Source organism: Salvelinus fontinalis, chromosome 13, assembly GCF_029448725.1.
Source record: "Salvelinus fontinalis isolate EN_2023a chromosome 13, ASM2944872v1, whole genome shotgun sequence".
NCBI lineage: Eukaryota > Metazoa > Chordata > Actinopteri > Salmoniformes > Salmonidae > Salvelinus > Salvelinus fontinalis.
Window position 1 is genome coordinate 52243863 of NC_074677.1, and position 14589 is coordinate 52258451.

The following is a 14589-nucleotide window of genomic DNA, read 5'->3' on the forward strand; positions in this document are numbered from 1 at the left end:
TCGACTTTGATTGTGTGTGGTGAAACATCCCCAGTGAGACGACTGCGAGTGGACAGCGCATAAGTCCATAACTTTTAGTTTTTTTGTTTATTATTACCTGAAAGTGATTTATCGTTAAAAAAAATATTTAAACTCTTTAATTTGTCAATCATTCTACATCACTGGAAACGTAAAGGCAATGGCAACGAGACACGCAGTTGTTCCCGACCAATCGACTAGATTTTTTTAGGAGGATTTTTACCAAAGAAAATTCATACAATTATTGTTCTGGCCGTTTGGAAAGAAAATAGGCTACCGAAACGAACAAAACGCAGCAGTAACATTATTTTCGTTCATGTTGAGACTTGAGGGGGTTTTCAACTGCTTCAATTGCGGAGTCTAGACATCGAATTGAGAGGACATTTGGGAGAAGTAGAGGGCTCGCGGACAAAGAGTGGACCGAATACATCCCAAGGATACGATAAGTTTCACATACATGCGTCCCCTTTTTGAAAATGACAGAGGACAACGGTGCTATATAATTGTATAGCCAAGCTGTACAATATTCTATAGCACTATAAAGGAAAGTTTTCCCTCAAATGAAAGTTCATATTTGATTGACTATGCTAGATCTTTAAAGAAACTGGTGGTTGATTCTTTTTAATCGACTTATTCCATGAGATATTGACTTGCAACCGTCCGTCAAAGCAAGGTTTTCCTTGAAATGCTGTGACCACATTTTTGTATTACTCATTTCCAGTGAAACTGGTGTTTGAACTGTGGTCCGTGTCAGATGTGGTCAGTGTTGCGGCCAATGGGTACACGGTCCAGCTGACGGTGCCACTAAATTCCCAGTTACACGTTTTTTGACCAACACGACCGAAGGAGTTCGTTTATATTACGGATAATCTGTATGCCATTATGAATTTCATATCCAGGCGCATTGCCCCACTTTGGCTGGTCCTGCTGGAATGTCTGCTTCTGTCGACAGCAGAGGAAGGTAGGTTGGATTACCTCCTGTACAATGTTCTCAAATATAACAAGGCTGTTTCATGTTCTGTCATTATGCTTATTATCGACGGGAAATGTACAGTGGCGTTATTAGGCTACCTAATTATTGAAAATATGATTAAGGCCCATTTTGCCTTCAGATTGTGGTTACATTGTAACAACAGCACCGTTACATGGTAACAGCCGCACATGGCAATGTAACATGCTAGTTGACAATTATCGTGATGGTTAATCAAACCTACACTCCTACATTAACTATGTTTACTGTACATTATGTTGTCTTTGTATAGAGAATGATCCCCCTCCACTATCTAACTATTGCAATGAGACTTTTGCTGTTAATGAAGATTAATTTGACTGGCCTGCACAAGAGCCTATGCAAATGTCTGTACATAGGCATTTTAAAAACAGCCCAAGACAACATAAAAACCTGGATTCATTTAAGATACGAAGGTGATAATGAATTAGCAGTGTGTGTGTGTGTGTGTGTGTGTGTGTGTGTGTGTGTGTGTGTGTGTGTGTGTGTGTGTGTGTGTGTGTGTGTGTGTGTGTGTGTGTGTGTGTTTGTGTGTGTGTGTGTGTGTGTGTGTGTGTGTGCGCACAATTGTGGATTTAGTGTGTCTTTATGTATGTGTTCTGGAAAGGTGTGGAACAGCACATAAATGGTCTGTGTGGAAACATACACTACACGGCTAAAAGTATGTGTACACCTGCTTGTCGAACGTCTCCTTCCAAAATCACGGGTATAAATACAGAGTTGGTCCCCCTTTGCTGCTATAACAACCTCCACACAGTACTAGATGTTGGAACATTGCTGCGGTGACTTGCTGCGATTCAGCCACGAGCATTAGTGAGGTCGGGCACTGATGTTAAGCGATTAAGCCTGGCTCGAAGCCGGCGTTCCAATTCATCCCAAAGGTGTTCGATGGGGTTGAGGTCAGGGCTCTGTGCAGGCCAGTCAAGTTCTTCCACACCGATCTCAACACACCATTTCTGTATGGACCTCGCTTTGTGCACAGGGGCATTGTCATGCTGAAACAGGAAAGGTCCTTCCCCAAACTGTTGCCACAAAGTTGGAAGCACAGAATTATCTAGAATGTATGCTGTAGCGTTAAGATTTCCCTTCACTGGAACTAAGGGGCCTGACCTGAACCATGAAAAACAGCCTCAGACCATTATTCTTCCTCCACCAAACTACAGTTGGCACTATGCATTCGGGCAGGTAGCGTTCTCCTGGCATCCACCAAGCCCAGATTTGTCAGTCGGACTGCCAGATAGTGAAGCGTGACTCATCACTCCAGAGAAAGTGTTTTCACTGCTCCGGAGTCCAATGGCGACAAGCTTTAAGCCACTCTTGTCGATGCTTGGCATTACGCATGGTGATCGTATGCTTGTGTGCGGCTGCTCGGCCATGGAAACCCATTTCAAGCTCCCAACGAACAGTTCCTGTCCTGTCGTTGCTTCCAGAGGCAGTTTGGAACTCAGTAGTGAGTGTTGCAATCGAGGACAGACGGTTTTTACACGCTTCAGCACTCAGCTTCCCCGTTCTGTGAGCTTGTGTGGCCTACCACTTCGCGGCTGTGCCGTAGTTGCTCCTAGGCATTTTCACTTCATAATAACAGTGCTCACAGTTGACCAAGGCAGCTCTAGCAAGGCAGAAGTTTTACGAGCTGACTTGTTGGAAAGGTGGCATCCTATGACAGTGCCACATTGAAAGTCACGAAGCTCTTCAGTAAGGCCATTCTACTTCCAATTTTTTCCCCCAGGGAGATTGCATGGCTGTGTGCTCGGTTTTATTCACCTGTTAACAACGGGTGTGACTGAAATACCCGAATCCACTAATTTGAAGGGGTGTCCACATACTTTTGGCCACACAGTGTACCAGCTTCTAGACCACATCCACCCAGACCATTTCTACGGTGTCTAACTACCAATCAATCCTGAACGGCATGGCTTGGATTAGTTCCACATTACATGCTGAAATGGAGACACCTGGTCCCTGCTATCTACAAACAATTAACATGGTGCTGTTTGACAGGCATGGACAACATCCGAGCACGGCTATGGCATTACAGGTGACTTGAAGGGATTAGTTGGCTATGCCTACTACAACTTCACCGTAATTAGCCACAGCAACGCCAAAATCAATTCACAATTGTGTTTTAGTTGATTAATTGAAGGTAAGCTCATTTTTCGAGGTTTTGCCCTCAGTCAGTGTCTGCACTATTACGATTCACTCTACGTCCTGGCCTGTAATGCTACTCTGTACGTCTGCTTCACCTCCATTGAGAAGGGGTTTTGAGGATCTAGGCCTAGAATGTATCGTTTTCATGTCATGAAGCCACCTCCAACATCTGTTCACTAATTCCCTTTTCAGCTCCCAACAGATGGAGCAGAAAGAGAAGCAGCGCTGGGAGTTAGGCTCATCTATTGAATGTGACCTCTCCCTTGTCTTTTAAAAACTCCACTTAAACAACTTATTTACTTTTTCAAATAATATTTGCACGGCATTTGGCGGTTTTTGAAGTGTTACCTCCATGTGGTGACTGCAGGACTGTGAAGGTATTAAAAAGGGCAATGCTGGTGATGATTAATTTGGCCAAGTTAAGCTTGGCGTCCGTGGGGGGTAGATTGGATTCTGTCCACAGGGTAAGATCCTCAAAAGGGCCCCAAACCCTCTGAGATTAGACAGTGTGTGTGTGTGTGTGTGTGTGTGTGTGTGTGTGTGTGTGTGTGTGTGTGTGTGTGTGTGTGTGTGTGTGTGTGTGTGTGTGTGTGTGTGTGTGTGTGTGTGTGTGTGTGTGTGTGTGAATGATTAAACAAAGGCTGATCCCTGTGCATATTGTATATTAGATATTTAGTGGTCTTTGTCGGGAAGAGTTTGAAGAAAGAATACACTTCCACCCCAGTGAGCCGGTGAGCCTTCACAATCAGCCTTCGAGATGAACTAACCCTCCAAAAGACGCCACTCTGAAGACCCATCCTCTCTCTGTTGCGTTCTCATTTCCTCCACCTACGCTTCTTTCTCTCACTCTGTCTCCGTCACTCTGTCTCATACTTTGAATAGAGTGCCGCGATGAGTGACATTCTGCTTCACAACCCATAAACCCAATGTCTAAAACCAGCAAACGCTGAAATAATGTTTTTATTCCGAATGCAAGAGGCCGTAGGTGAAAGAGTTAGGGCCTCGCACCCCCCCCCCCCGCAATCATTTATTTTGTTACTCTTTCCGTTGACTCTCTCTCTATGCTGTGTGAGCGAGGCAGTGCAGTCTGGACTTACCACTGTCTGCCCCGCCGCGGAAATGCGGATTTCTTCCCCCGAAATCCTATTAAATGGAACTGATTTTTATAAGAAAGGGATTTGAATTTAAAGCAATCCTCGCCCCTCACTGACACCCTCAGCCCATCATCCTCTGTGGCTTAATCCCACGATTAGCCCCTTGAAGAGTTAAACAGGCATCCGAGTCGTGCAGCTGTAATGTACAGGCCAGTTTCCCTCTACTCTTCAGCACCACACACGGACAGACACATATCTGACTCTCTCTCTCTCTCTCTCTCTCTCTCTCTCTCTCTCTCTCTCTCTCTCTCTCTCTCTCTCTCTCTCTCTCTCTCTCGTGGCCTGATGAAGTTGCCTCCGCTGGCTAGGCTCGGCCTAGACAGATGGGTTCCTGAGTGGGTCTGGATTGGCTTATCAAGACTACTTTAGTCACAAATGAGATGCGATGCAAATGGAAATATGACAGGTGGACGGTAGTCCGGGTTGATGAGGGGATAGAAAAAGCCCCCCAGTCCACCACCCCCAGTCCCTCAACCCATGCATCAACGTCAGTGGCACGCTGACAGGCAGGCAAGAAGCGGGGCAGGTGACCCACGTGCTCTCCTCTGCACCTCCACCCACACACCACTCACTGTGAGAGGGGACACAATGGGGACGACTAGAGAGGGGACCGGCAGCAGAGGACATGGAATGAGGCCACAGCCTTTCATATAAGACAGGGACAGAGATTGACACTTATGGAGAGAGTAATTTCTGCTAGTGGGTGAGAGGGAGAGACTGCTATCAAGTCAAGTAGAAATGAGAAAGGGCTGACGAGAAAGTGAGAAGGTGTGTGTCTGTGTTGAGTGTGTGTCGTAGGTGATTATCAGAAGCGCCTGGCTGTGAGACAGAGGGACTTCCCATGCCTGTGTGCTCGCTGTGATTCCCCTGAGCCTCAGAATATCTGTCCTATATACAGTAACAACACTGAGGCTCAGCAGGCAGCAGGCTTCCAGTCCCACCACACAGCTCCTCAGACAGAGAGAGAGAGAGTACACAACTTGTTGACTCTGGTTTCACCATTTCATCCATCATCATACGCGATATCTCTGTCTTATTTCCCTCTTTGGAACCTACAAAATCTGTTCCAAAGCCCCCCCCCCTTTCATTCCCACCATGTCTTAAGCCGTTAAGAGCAAAGAACAGTGGAAAGAAGATTTTGAGCTGTACCCCCTCGATGTGTCTGGCTTTCCTTGGCTGCTGAAAGGGAGAAAGAGGGGGATGAGTCAGAATGAAAGAGAAGACCCATGCAGAGCGAGTATTCTCTTGTATCTGGGCTTGGACGTGCCGATCTTTGGATGGTTGATGTAGCCTAAGTCTGTGCTGCCATTCAGAGTGACTGTCCTCCAGCTTCAAGCTGTTCACCTCCCACTGCGGATTAGTCACTGAGAGACTGTGTGTGTTTGCGCGTGTGTGGTGTGTCTGCGTGTTTCATGTCACAAGGACCATATACAGTTGTAATAGTCTGTCATGTTTTTCTGGAACCAATGGGGACCTCAAAAGCTCGATATGTTAAAGAAGGCAGACGTTGGAGAGGGCCCCGACACTAAATGTTGGTCGTATTACTTTCCGCAGTCGATGCGTGTACTTTTTGCGTCGGAGCATATCTGAGTGTCGTCTGTAGAAGTGTGTGTGAGAGAGTTGCCCTTTTGTTTGGTCTTTTTCCCAGTGTTCAGTGGGAGGGAGACTCTCTCTGTGGGACTGACATGGAGATGCATGCGAACACATTTTCTGTCCAGAGATAATTATAAGGATGCGACTTGAGTCGTGGGATGGGGAGAGAGTAGTGGGCGGATCGGCAGGAGATTTGAACGACAGAATTACAAGGACAGAAAGAACCACGAAAACACAACAAACAGTGAACATGCTAAGTGCACGGAGGTTGTACCGAATTTGAAAACGGACCTGTACCAGAGCCAAAGTGTGTTTCCTTCAACACATGGTGATAGTTTGTGAACTACCTTCATAAACTCTTTGTAAATTCTTATGAACGTAAAGGGTTACCGCCGTCACACTTGTTACCGTTGAGTCCCCATGAGTTATGAAACAGAAACAATTACAAATATACACAACTCCTTTTAATTGGAGGTTGACTCTATCCTAAACCCTTTGTTCTAAACACACAGTGACACACACACTGGTTTAGTTGTGATGCCTATTGCCAACTAACTGCACCATTGTTGTCCACTCAATAATCGGCGAGGTTACTTGATCTTGTAGCGAGCTGTTCCACGGTGGTTCTCTTTTTCTCTCTAAGGGATGGAGGTGAGGACTCAAAGAGTTTCTTGTTCCACTCCAGCTCTACTTAATTAGGCTTTTATGGAGTTTAATCTCACCCATAGCTCAGTGTCTTTTGTTAGCCAGGGAGGGAGATGTGGGAAGTCAACTGGACTCTTTCAGATCACCCCTTTGGTGTGAGATTAGCTAAAGAACTCCAAATCAAACCAGGGCGAGACAAACCCAGAACATTACTACTGCTGACCAATCTCCGCAATTCGCTAGCTGAAACGTGACAGAAATGTTGTGGTAATATTTCCCTACGTTCCTGGAGACAACTACCACAGTCTGTTGCATGGAAATGCTGCTGTCTCTACTTCTATATCTTCTGCTGTGGCACAGGAATTTCAGCCACCATTTTTTACCCCAAAAATTCAGAGGATTGAGTCAATTGGAGCCTGCACATTTCGGAGCCAAAATGAATACCAGACTCGGAGGGTAGGTTTAAGACACTTAATCCCCACTGCTATGGTCAGCCATTTTGGTTCCCAGCTGTTTTATTTAACTCTGGCTGCATACCCACACATATACCCACACACATACCCACACAGATCCCCATACACATACCCACACAGATACCCACACAGATACCCACACACATACCCACATAGATACCCACACAGATACCCACACACATACCCACACACATACCCACACAGATACCCACACACATACCCACACACATACCCACACACATACCCACACACATACCCACATAGATACCCACACAGATACCCACATAGATACCCACACACATACCCACACAGAAAAGTGACCCTGTCCAGTTCTGCTCCCAACAGTCACTGGATGGGGTTGTGGCCTGGGAGGGAAGGAGAGCACAGGGACACTAGTATCTACCTGCCTGGACCAGCCTGTTTGGCATACATCCCTGAAGAGGAGTACATCCAACTAGGAGTCCAACATTAACACCCTCAATCTCACTTTCTTTCCTCAATCCGTTCTCTTTCGCTCTCTCTCTCTTTCGCTCTCTCTCTCGCTCTCTCTCTCTCTCTATATATATATATATATATATTTACAGTATATACACTGAGGGTACAAAACATTAAGAACACCTTCCTAATATTGAGTTGCACTCCCTTTTCCCCTCAGAACAGCTTCAATTCGTCGGGGCATGGACTCTACAAGGTGTCAAAAACGTTTCACAGGGATGCTGGCCCATGTTGACTCCAATGCTTCCCACAGTTGTGTCCTTTGGGTGGTTGACCATTCTTGATAGACACGGGAAACTGTTGAGCGTGAAAAACCCAGCAGCGTTGCAGTTCTTGACACAGTCAAACCGGTGTGCCTGGCACCTACTACCATACCCGGTTAAAGGCACTTAAATCTTTTGTCTTGCCCGTTCACCCTCTGAATGGCACACATACACAATCCATGTCTCAATTGTCTCAAGGCTTAAAGATCCTTTAACCGGTTTCCTCCCCTCCATCTACACTGATTGAAGATGTTTAACAGATGACATCAATAAGGGATCATAGCTTTCACCTGTATTTCACCTGTATTCACCTGTATTCACCTTTTTCTAAAAGGTGTTCCTAATGCTTTGTTCACTCAGTGACATAGATGCACCTCTCTCTCAAACACACACAGGCTACATGTAAATACACACAGGTCCATGCGCTATCATAACGGTGCCCTTATTATAAAGAGCAGAGAGTGAAGTGTAATGTTTCCTCAGAGGGCCTCTCGCTCCAGTAGGTCTGCTGAATGCAGTGTGAGGATGTCAGTGGCCAGTCCATCGCTCCTCAGCTCCCTCCAGACCAGGAGAGAAGCAGGAAACAGGGAGGAGGGGAGTGGGATTAGAGGAGAGGAGGAGACCTAATCTCACAGGCTCAACTCCATGTCAAACACACAAACACACACACTCTAAGAACTGCCGGTTTGCACAAATACACACACACTCATGCTCACATGCACATGAATAGTGGAAGGCGGTGTCTTAGTGGCAAAATGCCCTGATAAGCTTCCACTAGTCTCTTTTCTTCTCTCCCTTTCTCCCTTCATCTGTTTCTGTCTCTCTCTCCCTCCCAGCTATCCCATAACTGCTTAACCCAGGTCAGCCCTGTCCAACACTCTCCCGCCCACCCTTCTCCCCACCCTTCTCCCCACTCTTCTCCCCACCCTTCTCCCCACTCTTCTCCCCACTCTTCTCCCCACTCTTCTCTCCACTCTTCTCTCCACTCTTCTCCCCACCCTTCTCCCCACTCTTCTCTCCACTCTTCTCCCCACCCTTCTCCCCACCCTTCTCCCCACTTCTCTCCACGCTTCTCCCCACTCTTCTCCCCACTCTTCTCCCCACCCTTCTCCCCACTCTTCTCCCCACCCTTCTCCCCACTCTTCTCCCCACTCTTCTCCCCACTCTTCTCTCCACTCTTCTCCCCACCCTTCTCCCCACTCTTCTCCCCACTCTTCTCCCCACTCTTCTCCCCACTCTTCTCCCCACCCTTCTCCCCACCCTTCTCCCCACTCTTCTCCCCACTCTTCTCCCCACTCTTCTCCCCACCCTTCTCCCCACCCTTCTCCCCACTCTTCTCTCCACTCTTCTCCCCACTCTTCTCTCCACTCTTCTCCCCACTCTTCCCCCCACTCTTCTCTCTACTCTTCTCCCCACTCTTCTCTCCCCTCGCCCTGTGTTTTTCTTGCTCTTCCCCTCTCTCCCCTCCGCATGTTCTCCCATCCTACCCTAACCTTGAATCTCTGTTCTCTCCCTCTCCTTCTCAGCTACCCTCCCCCTTTTGCTGTTCCTCTTCCCTTCTCTCTTTCCTACTCTATCTCTCCCTCTCTCTAGGCGTGTAGGGGTAATTGGCACTCTGAGTTTCCTTAATTAAAGCGGGGGTCTAATTGTAGTCGATGCAGGGCGAAGGCTCACAGGCCTATAATTTCCCTATCACACTCCAGAGCCACTGGAGGGGAAAGAGAGGGAGAGAAAGCAAGAGAGCGGAAGGGCAAGTAGCGGAGAGGTAGAGAAGAAAGTGAAGAAGTCGGTCTGTGATTAAAGAGAGGGTTTGTGTTCCAATTCGATGGAGTCATGCTATCATATTCAAGGTCACTTATGTAAAGAGCAGAAGCATTTGGGTTTATTCACCTGCTATGTGGAGTGGATGGGGTCGGCGCCTACGGGGACAGAGCTGGTCGTAGGAATCCTAGACTCTTCTGTACAGCCAGGCCCTGTTCTCTGGGGTGGTGGAAGGCCAGGATGAAGGATGGGACCAGCTTATATGGAACACTCTTGGGCAGGGGTCTAAGACCTTCTGGTCTGCAAAAAGCAGCAGGCTGCTTGCCTGTGTGTGTGTGTGGTTGTGTGTGTGTGTGTGTGTGTGTGTGTGTGTGTGTGTGTGTGTGTGTGTGTGTGTGTGTGTGTGTGTGTGTGTGTGTGTGTGTGTGTGTGTGTGTGTGTGTGTGTGTGTGTGTGTGTGTGTGTGTGTGTGTGTGTGTGTGTGTTCAGTCAGCCCCATCTCAATGATAACCTCCATTTACTGTTGGATGGCCTGTACTCTCTTGGACATGTTTTTTCTAAAAGGGTTCTTCGAGACCTCCCGAGTGGCGCAGCGGTCTAAGGCACTGCATCGTAGTGCTTGAGGCGTCACTACAGACCCGGGTTTGATCCCAGGCTGTGTCACAGCCTGCTGTAGTTGGGTGACCCGTGATGCGGCGTACAATTGGCCCAGCATCGTCCGGGTTAGGAGAGGGTTTGGCCAACCGGGATGTCCTTGTCCCATTGCGCTCTAGCGACTCTTTGTGGCTGGCCGGGCGCCTGCAAGCTGACTGCAGTCGCCGGTTGTACGGTGTTTTCCCCGACACATTGGTGCGCTGGCTTCTGGGTTAAGTGATTGGTTCGGAGATTCGGAGGACGCATGGCTCTCAACCTTCGCCTCTCCCGAGTCCGTACGGGAGTTGCAGCGATGGGACAAGACTGTAACTACCAATTGGAAATTGCGGAGAAAAATGGGTAAAAAAAAATAAAAAATACAAAAGGGCTCTTCAGCTGTCCCCATAGGAGAACCCTTTTGGGTTCCATTTAGAACCCTCTATAGAAAGGGTTCTACCTGCAACCAAAAAGTGTTCTTCAAAGTAGGGCTGACCCAATTTAGTCGTCTGATCGATAGGCTGTTGGTCGACCAAGATTTGTTTAGGCAAGCAGTGGCAAATATATTTAAAAAAATGTATGACACATGAGACACCTGTCTGATTCACCCCTGTCTCAGTGGACTAATCCATTGCAAAGGCCACGGGGGTGGCTCACCAGTATCACCAGTAGTACATTTACCATTAGTTCCCATCATTTCTAATCTACAATGTTTGTTTGATTACGGTAATTTCAATATATTATTATTCCAGTTTTACCGTTGTCATTGTCGGAGTGGACACATTGTTTGCAGAGCGCACAACCTATGCTACACTTGTGAGAAAAGAGAAAAAGGTTTTGGTTTAGAGGTGAGGCTACCTGGCCTGCGTGCAAATGTAGGCTTACAAATGTGCCCATTTGGCGATCCGATAGTATTTCTGATTGTCTTAACTCACCATCACTATGGAGCTTCTCACAGTCATTTTGTCTTCGCCTCAAACAGCAAGTAAACAAAGTCTGTTTTTACATCCATTGAGAATGACAATAGTTCCTCAACGTAGCCTGTTTGAAAAATCTTTCCAGCTCTCTCCCTTTCCATAACCAGTCAGCATGAAAGGGGGAAAAAATGTCATGCTCTGATCCGGTGGAAACGTCATAAAATAGGCCTACCTGATTCCTTCTTATCCCTTGCGTAAATAGTCTACAGCTGTGTCTGTTTGTCTGGAGCTCACTGGCGCAGGAAACTGAGGGCCCAGAATATTTATACAATGTTGCAAGTTTGCTAGCATGATTGGGCCAGACCAAGTTAGTAGTTGATACAATGTTTTAAGTTTCTTGCAGACAGGCCATGCATATCCAATGTGATTTATTGGTTTTTAATCAAGATATTTTCGACCTGCAGGCGGCAATGTTTTTATTTGTTGGTTTATGTTGGCAATGGAAGTTACTTTTAGATTTGTATAATTTTCATTTAGATACAATTTTAAATATTATCTATATTATTGTCCTCTACTTATCTCCTTGTTGGAAGATATTACAAACTACTAAAGGAACATCTTCAAGGATCTGCTTTGCTGTGCAGCAGCAGTTCATGGAAAACATGAAACTTGCATTGGATAGGAAATTAAAACAATTAAAACAATTTTGATTAATCACATGACATTGATTTTGAGACATGTAGACTTTATTATAAATTTAATGAAACTGTTCCACAAAAATGAGCATATGAAAATCAAAACTGTCACGCCGATCAGTAGAAATGGTAGGATAACTTGGCACTCCAAATGGAAAAGGTTGCCGACCGCTGGTGTAGCCTATTTCCGGCAACTTCAGGAGTGTAATGGCAGAATCTGCAAAGGCCAGTAGTAGCAGGCAGCGGGAGGAAGGTCGGAACAGGTTTACTCCTACTGGTTAGGCTCTATTGATCTTTGGCTCCCTCTTTAGTGTGTCTTCATTTGTAATCGCAGTGCTTAAAGCATCAGACAAGCTCAGTAGCCTACATGTAGTTGATTATATTCAAACATAGGGTGTGTCTACAGTACATAAACTCTCGGTCGACTAAGATAATTTTTTGTTGTCGACAGCCCTACTTCAAAGGGTTCTCCTATGGGGACAGCCAAAGAACCATTTAGGGTTCTAGATAGCACCTTTTTTTCTAAGAGTGTACTCTGTCATATAGCGCGGTACTACATGTCTGTGCATGCATACACAATGAGTAAACTTAACATTAGGAACACCTTCCTAATATTCAGTTGCACCCCCATCTTGCCCTCAGGACAGCCTCAATTTGTCAGGACATGGACACGCTTTCGGTGTCGAAAGCGTTCCACAGGGATGTTGGCCCATGTTGACTCCAATTGTAACGGCTTTCGTCTTCCTCCTCGTCTGAGGAGGAGTTATTAGACGGATCGAAGGACCAATGTGCAGCGTGGTAATTGTTCATCTTGATATAATAAAAGTGAACACTCAAAATACAAAAAAACAACAAATGTGAAAAACCAAAACAGTTCTGTCTGGTGCAGACACAAGAAGACTGAAGACAACCACCCACAAAACCCAACACAAAACAGGCTACCTAAATATGGTTCCCAATCAGAGACAACACAAAACACCTGCCTCTGATTGAGAACCATATCAGGCCATACACAGAAATAGGAAAACATAGAAATATAAACATAGACTGCCCACCCCAACTCACGCCCTGACCATACTAAATAAAGACAAAACAAAGCAAATAAAGGTCAGAACGTGACACAAATGCTTCGCACATTTGTGTCAAGTTGGCTGGATGTCCTTTGGGGGGTGGACCATTCTTGATACATACGGGAAACTGTTGAGCGTGAAAAAACCCAGCAACGTTGCAGTTCTTGATACACTCAAACCGGTGCACCTGGCACCACTACCATACCCTGTTCAAAGGCACTTAAATATTTTGGCTTACCCATTCACCCTCTGAATGGCGCACATACACAATCCATGTCCAATTGTCTCAAGGCTTAAAAATCTTTCTTTAAACTGTCTCCTCCCCTTCATCTACACTGATTTGAAGTGGATCTAATAAATTGCATCAATACTGGATCATAGCTTTCACCTGGATTCACCTGGTCAGTCTGTCATGGAAAGAGTAGGTGTTCCTAATGTTTTGTCCACTCAGTGTCGAAAAACACTCAGACAGACACATCCATCCTGTCTCATAAAAGATAATGATAGTTCAGTGGTAAACACTGATTACACACCTCATACTCACCACACACTCACCTCATACTCACACGGCTGGCGTAACCGGCTGTGCCTGGAGGGGGCTGACAGTTGTGTTTCCGCTGCTCCTTATGATTGATCCTCATAGGACATCAGTAGGAGCAGGTTAGGAACGGCACAGTGTGTGTGTGTGTGCGCGTGACTCCATTTTATAGGAGCACACCAGTTACCACCATGACGACGGTGTGTAATTTGGTTTCCTGTGAACTTGAGGCAGAACACACAAGCATGCCTTCCCATTCCTCCATCTCCACCTCACCACCATGCCTTCCCATTCCTCCATCTCCACCTCACCACCATGCCTTCCCATTCCTCCATCTCCACCTCACCACCATGCCTTCCCATTCCTCCATCTCCACCTCACCACCATGCCTTCCCATTCCTCCATCTCCACCTCACCGACATGCCTTCCCATTCCTCCATCTCCACCTCACCACCATGCCTTCCCATTCCTCCATCTCCACCTCACCACCATGCCTTCCCATTCCTCCATCTCCACCTCACCACCATGCCTTCCCATTCCTCCATCTCCACCTCACGACCATGCCTTCCCATTCCTCCATCTCCACCTCACCACCATGCCTTCCCATTCCTCCATCTCCACCTCACCACCATGCCTTCCCATTCCTCCATCTCCACCTCACCACCATGCCTTCCCATTCCTCCATCTCCACCTCACCGCCATGCCTTCCCATTCCTCCATCTCCACCTCACCACCATGCCTTCCCATTCCTCCATCTCCACCTCACCACCATGCCTTCCCATTCCTCCATCTCCACCTCACCACCATGCCTTCCCATTCCTCCATCTCCACCTCACCACCATGCCTTCCCATTCCTCCATCTCCACCTCACCACCATGCCTTCCCATTCCTCCATCTCCACCTCACCACCATGCCTTCCCATTCCTCCATCTCCACCTCACCACCATGCCTTCCCATTCCTCCATCTCCACCTCACCACCATGCCTTCCCATTCCTCCATCTCCACCTCACCGACATGCCTTCCCATTCCTCCATCTCCACCTCACCGACATGCCTTCCCATTCCTCCATCTCCACCTCACCACCATGCCTTCCCATTCCTCCATCTCCACCTCACCACCATGCCTTCCCATTCCTCCATCTCCACCTCACCACCATGCCTTCCCATTCCTCCATCTCCA

At 47.0% G+C, this 14589-nt stretch overlaps 1 protein-coding gene across 4 annotated transcripts in view; it reads left to right on the forward strand.

The window, feature by feature from the left end:
* Positions 1–14589, forward strand: part of LOC129868962 (ephrin type-B receptor 4a-like) — a 37755-nt gene continuing 23166 nt past the window's right edge. For all 4 annotated transcript variants that reach the window (XM_055943341.1, XM_055943344.1, XM_055943342.1 and 1 more), the window contains exon 1: positions 1–979. In XM_055943341.1, coding sequence (XP_055799316.1) covers positions 901–979 — 79 coding nt within the window. In that variant the 5' untranslated portion in view covers positions 1–900. The remainder of the gene's footprint in view (positions 980–14589) is intronic.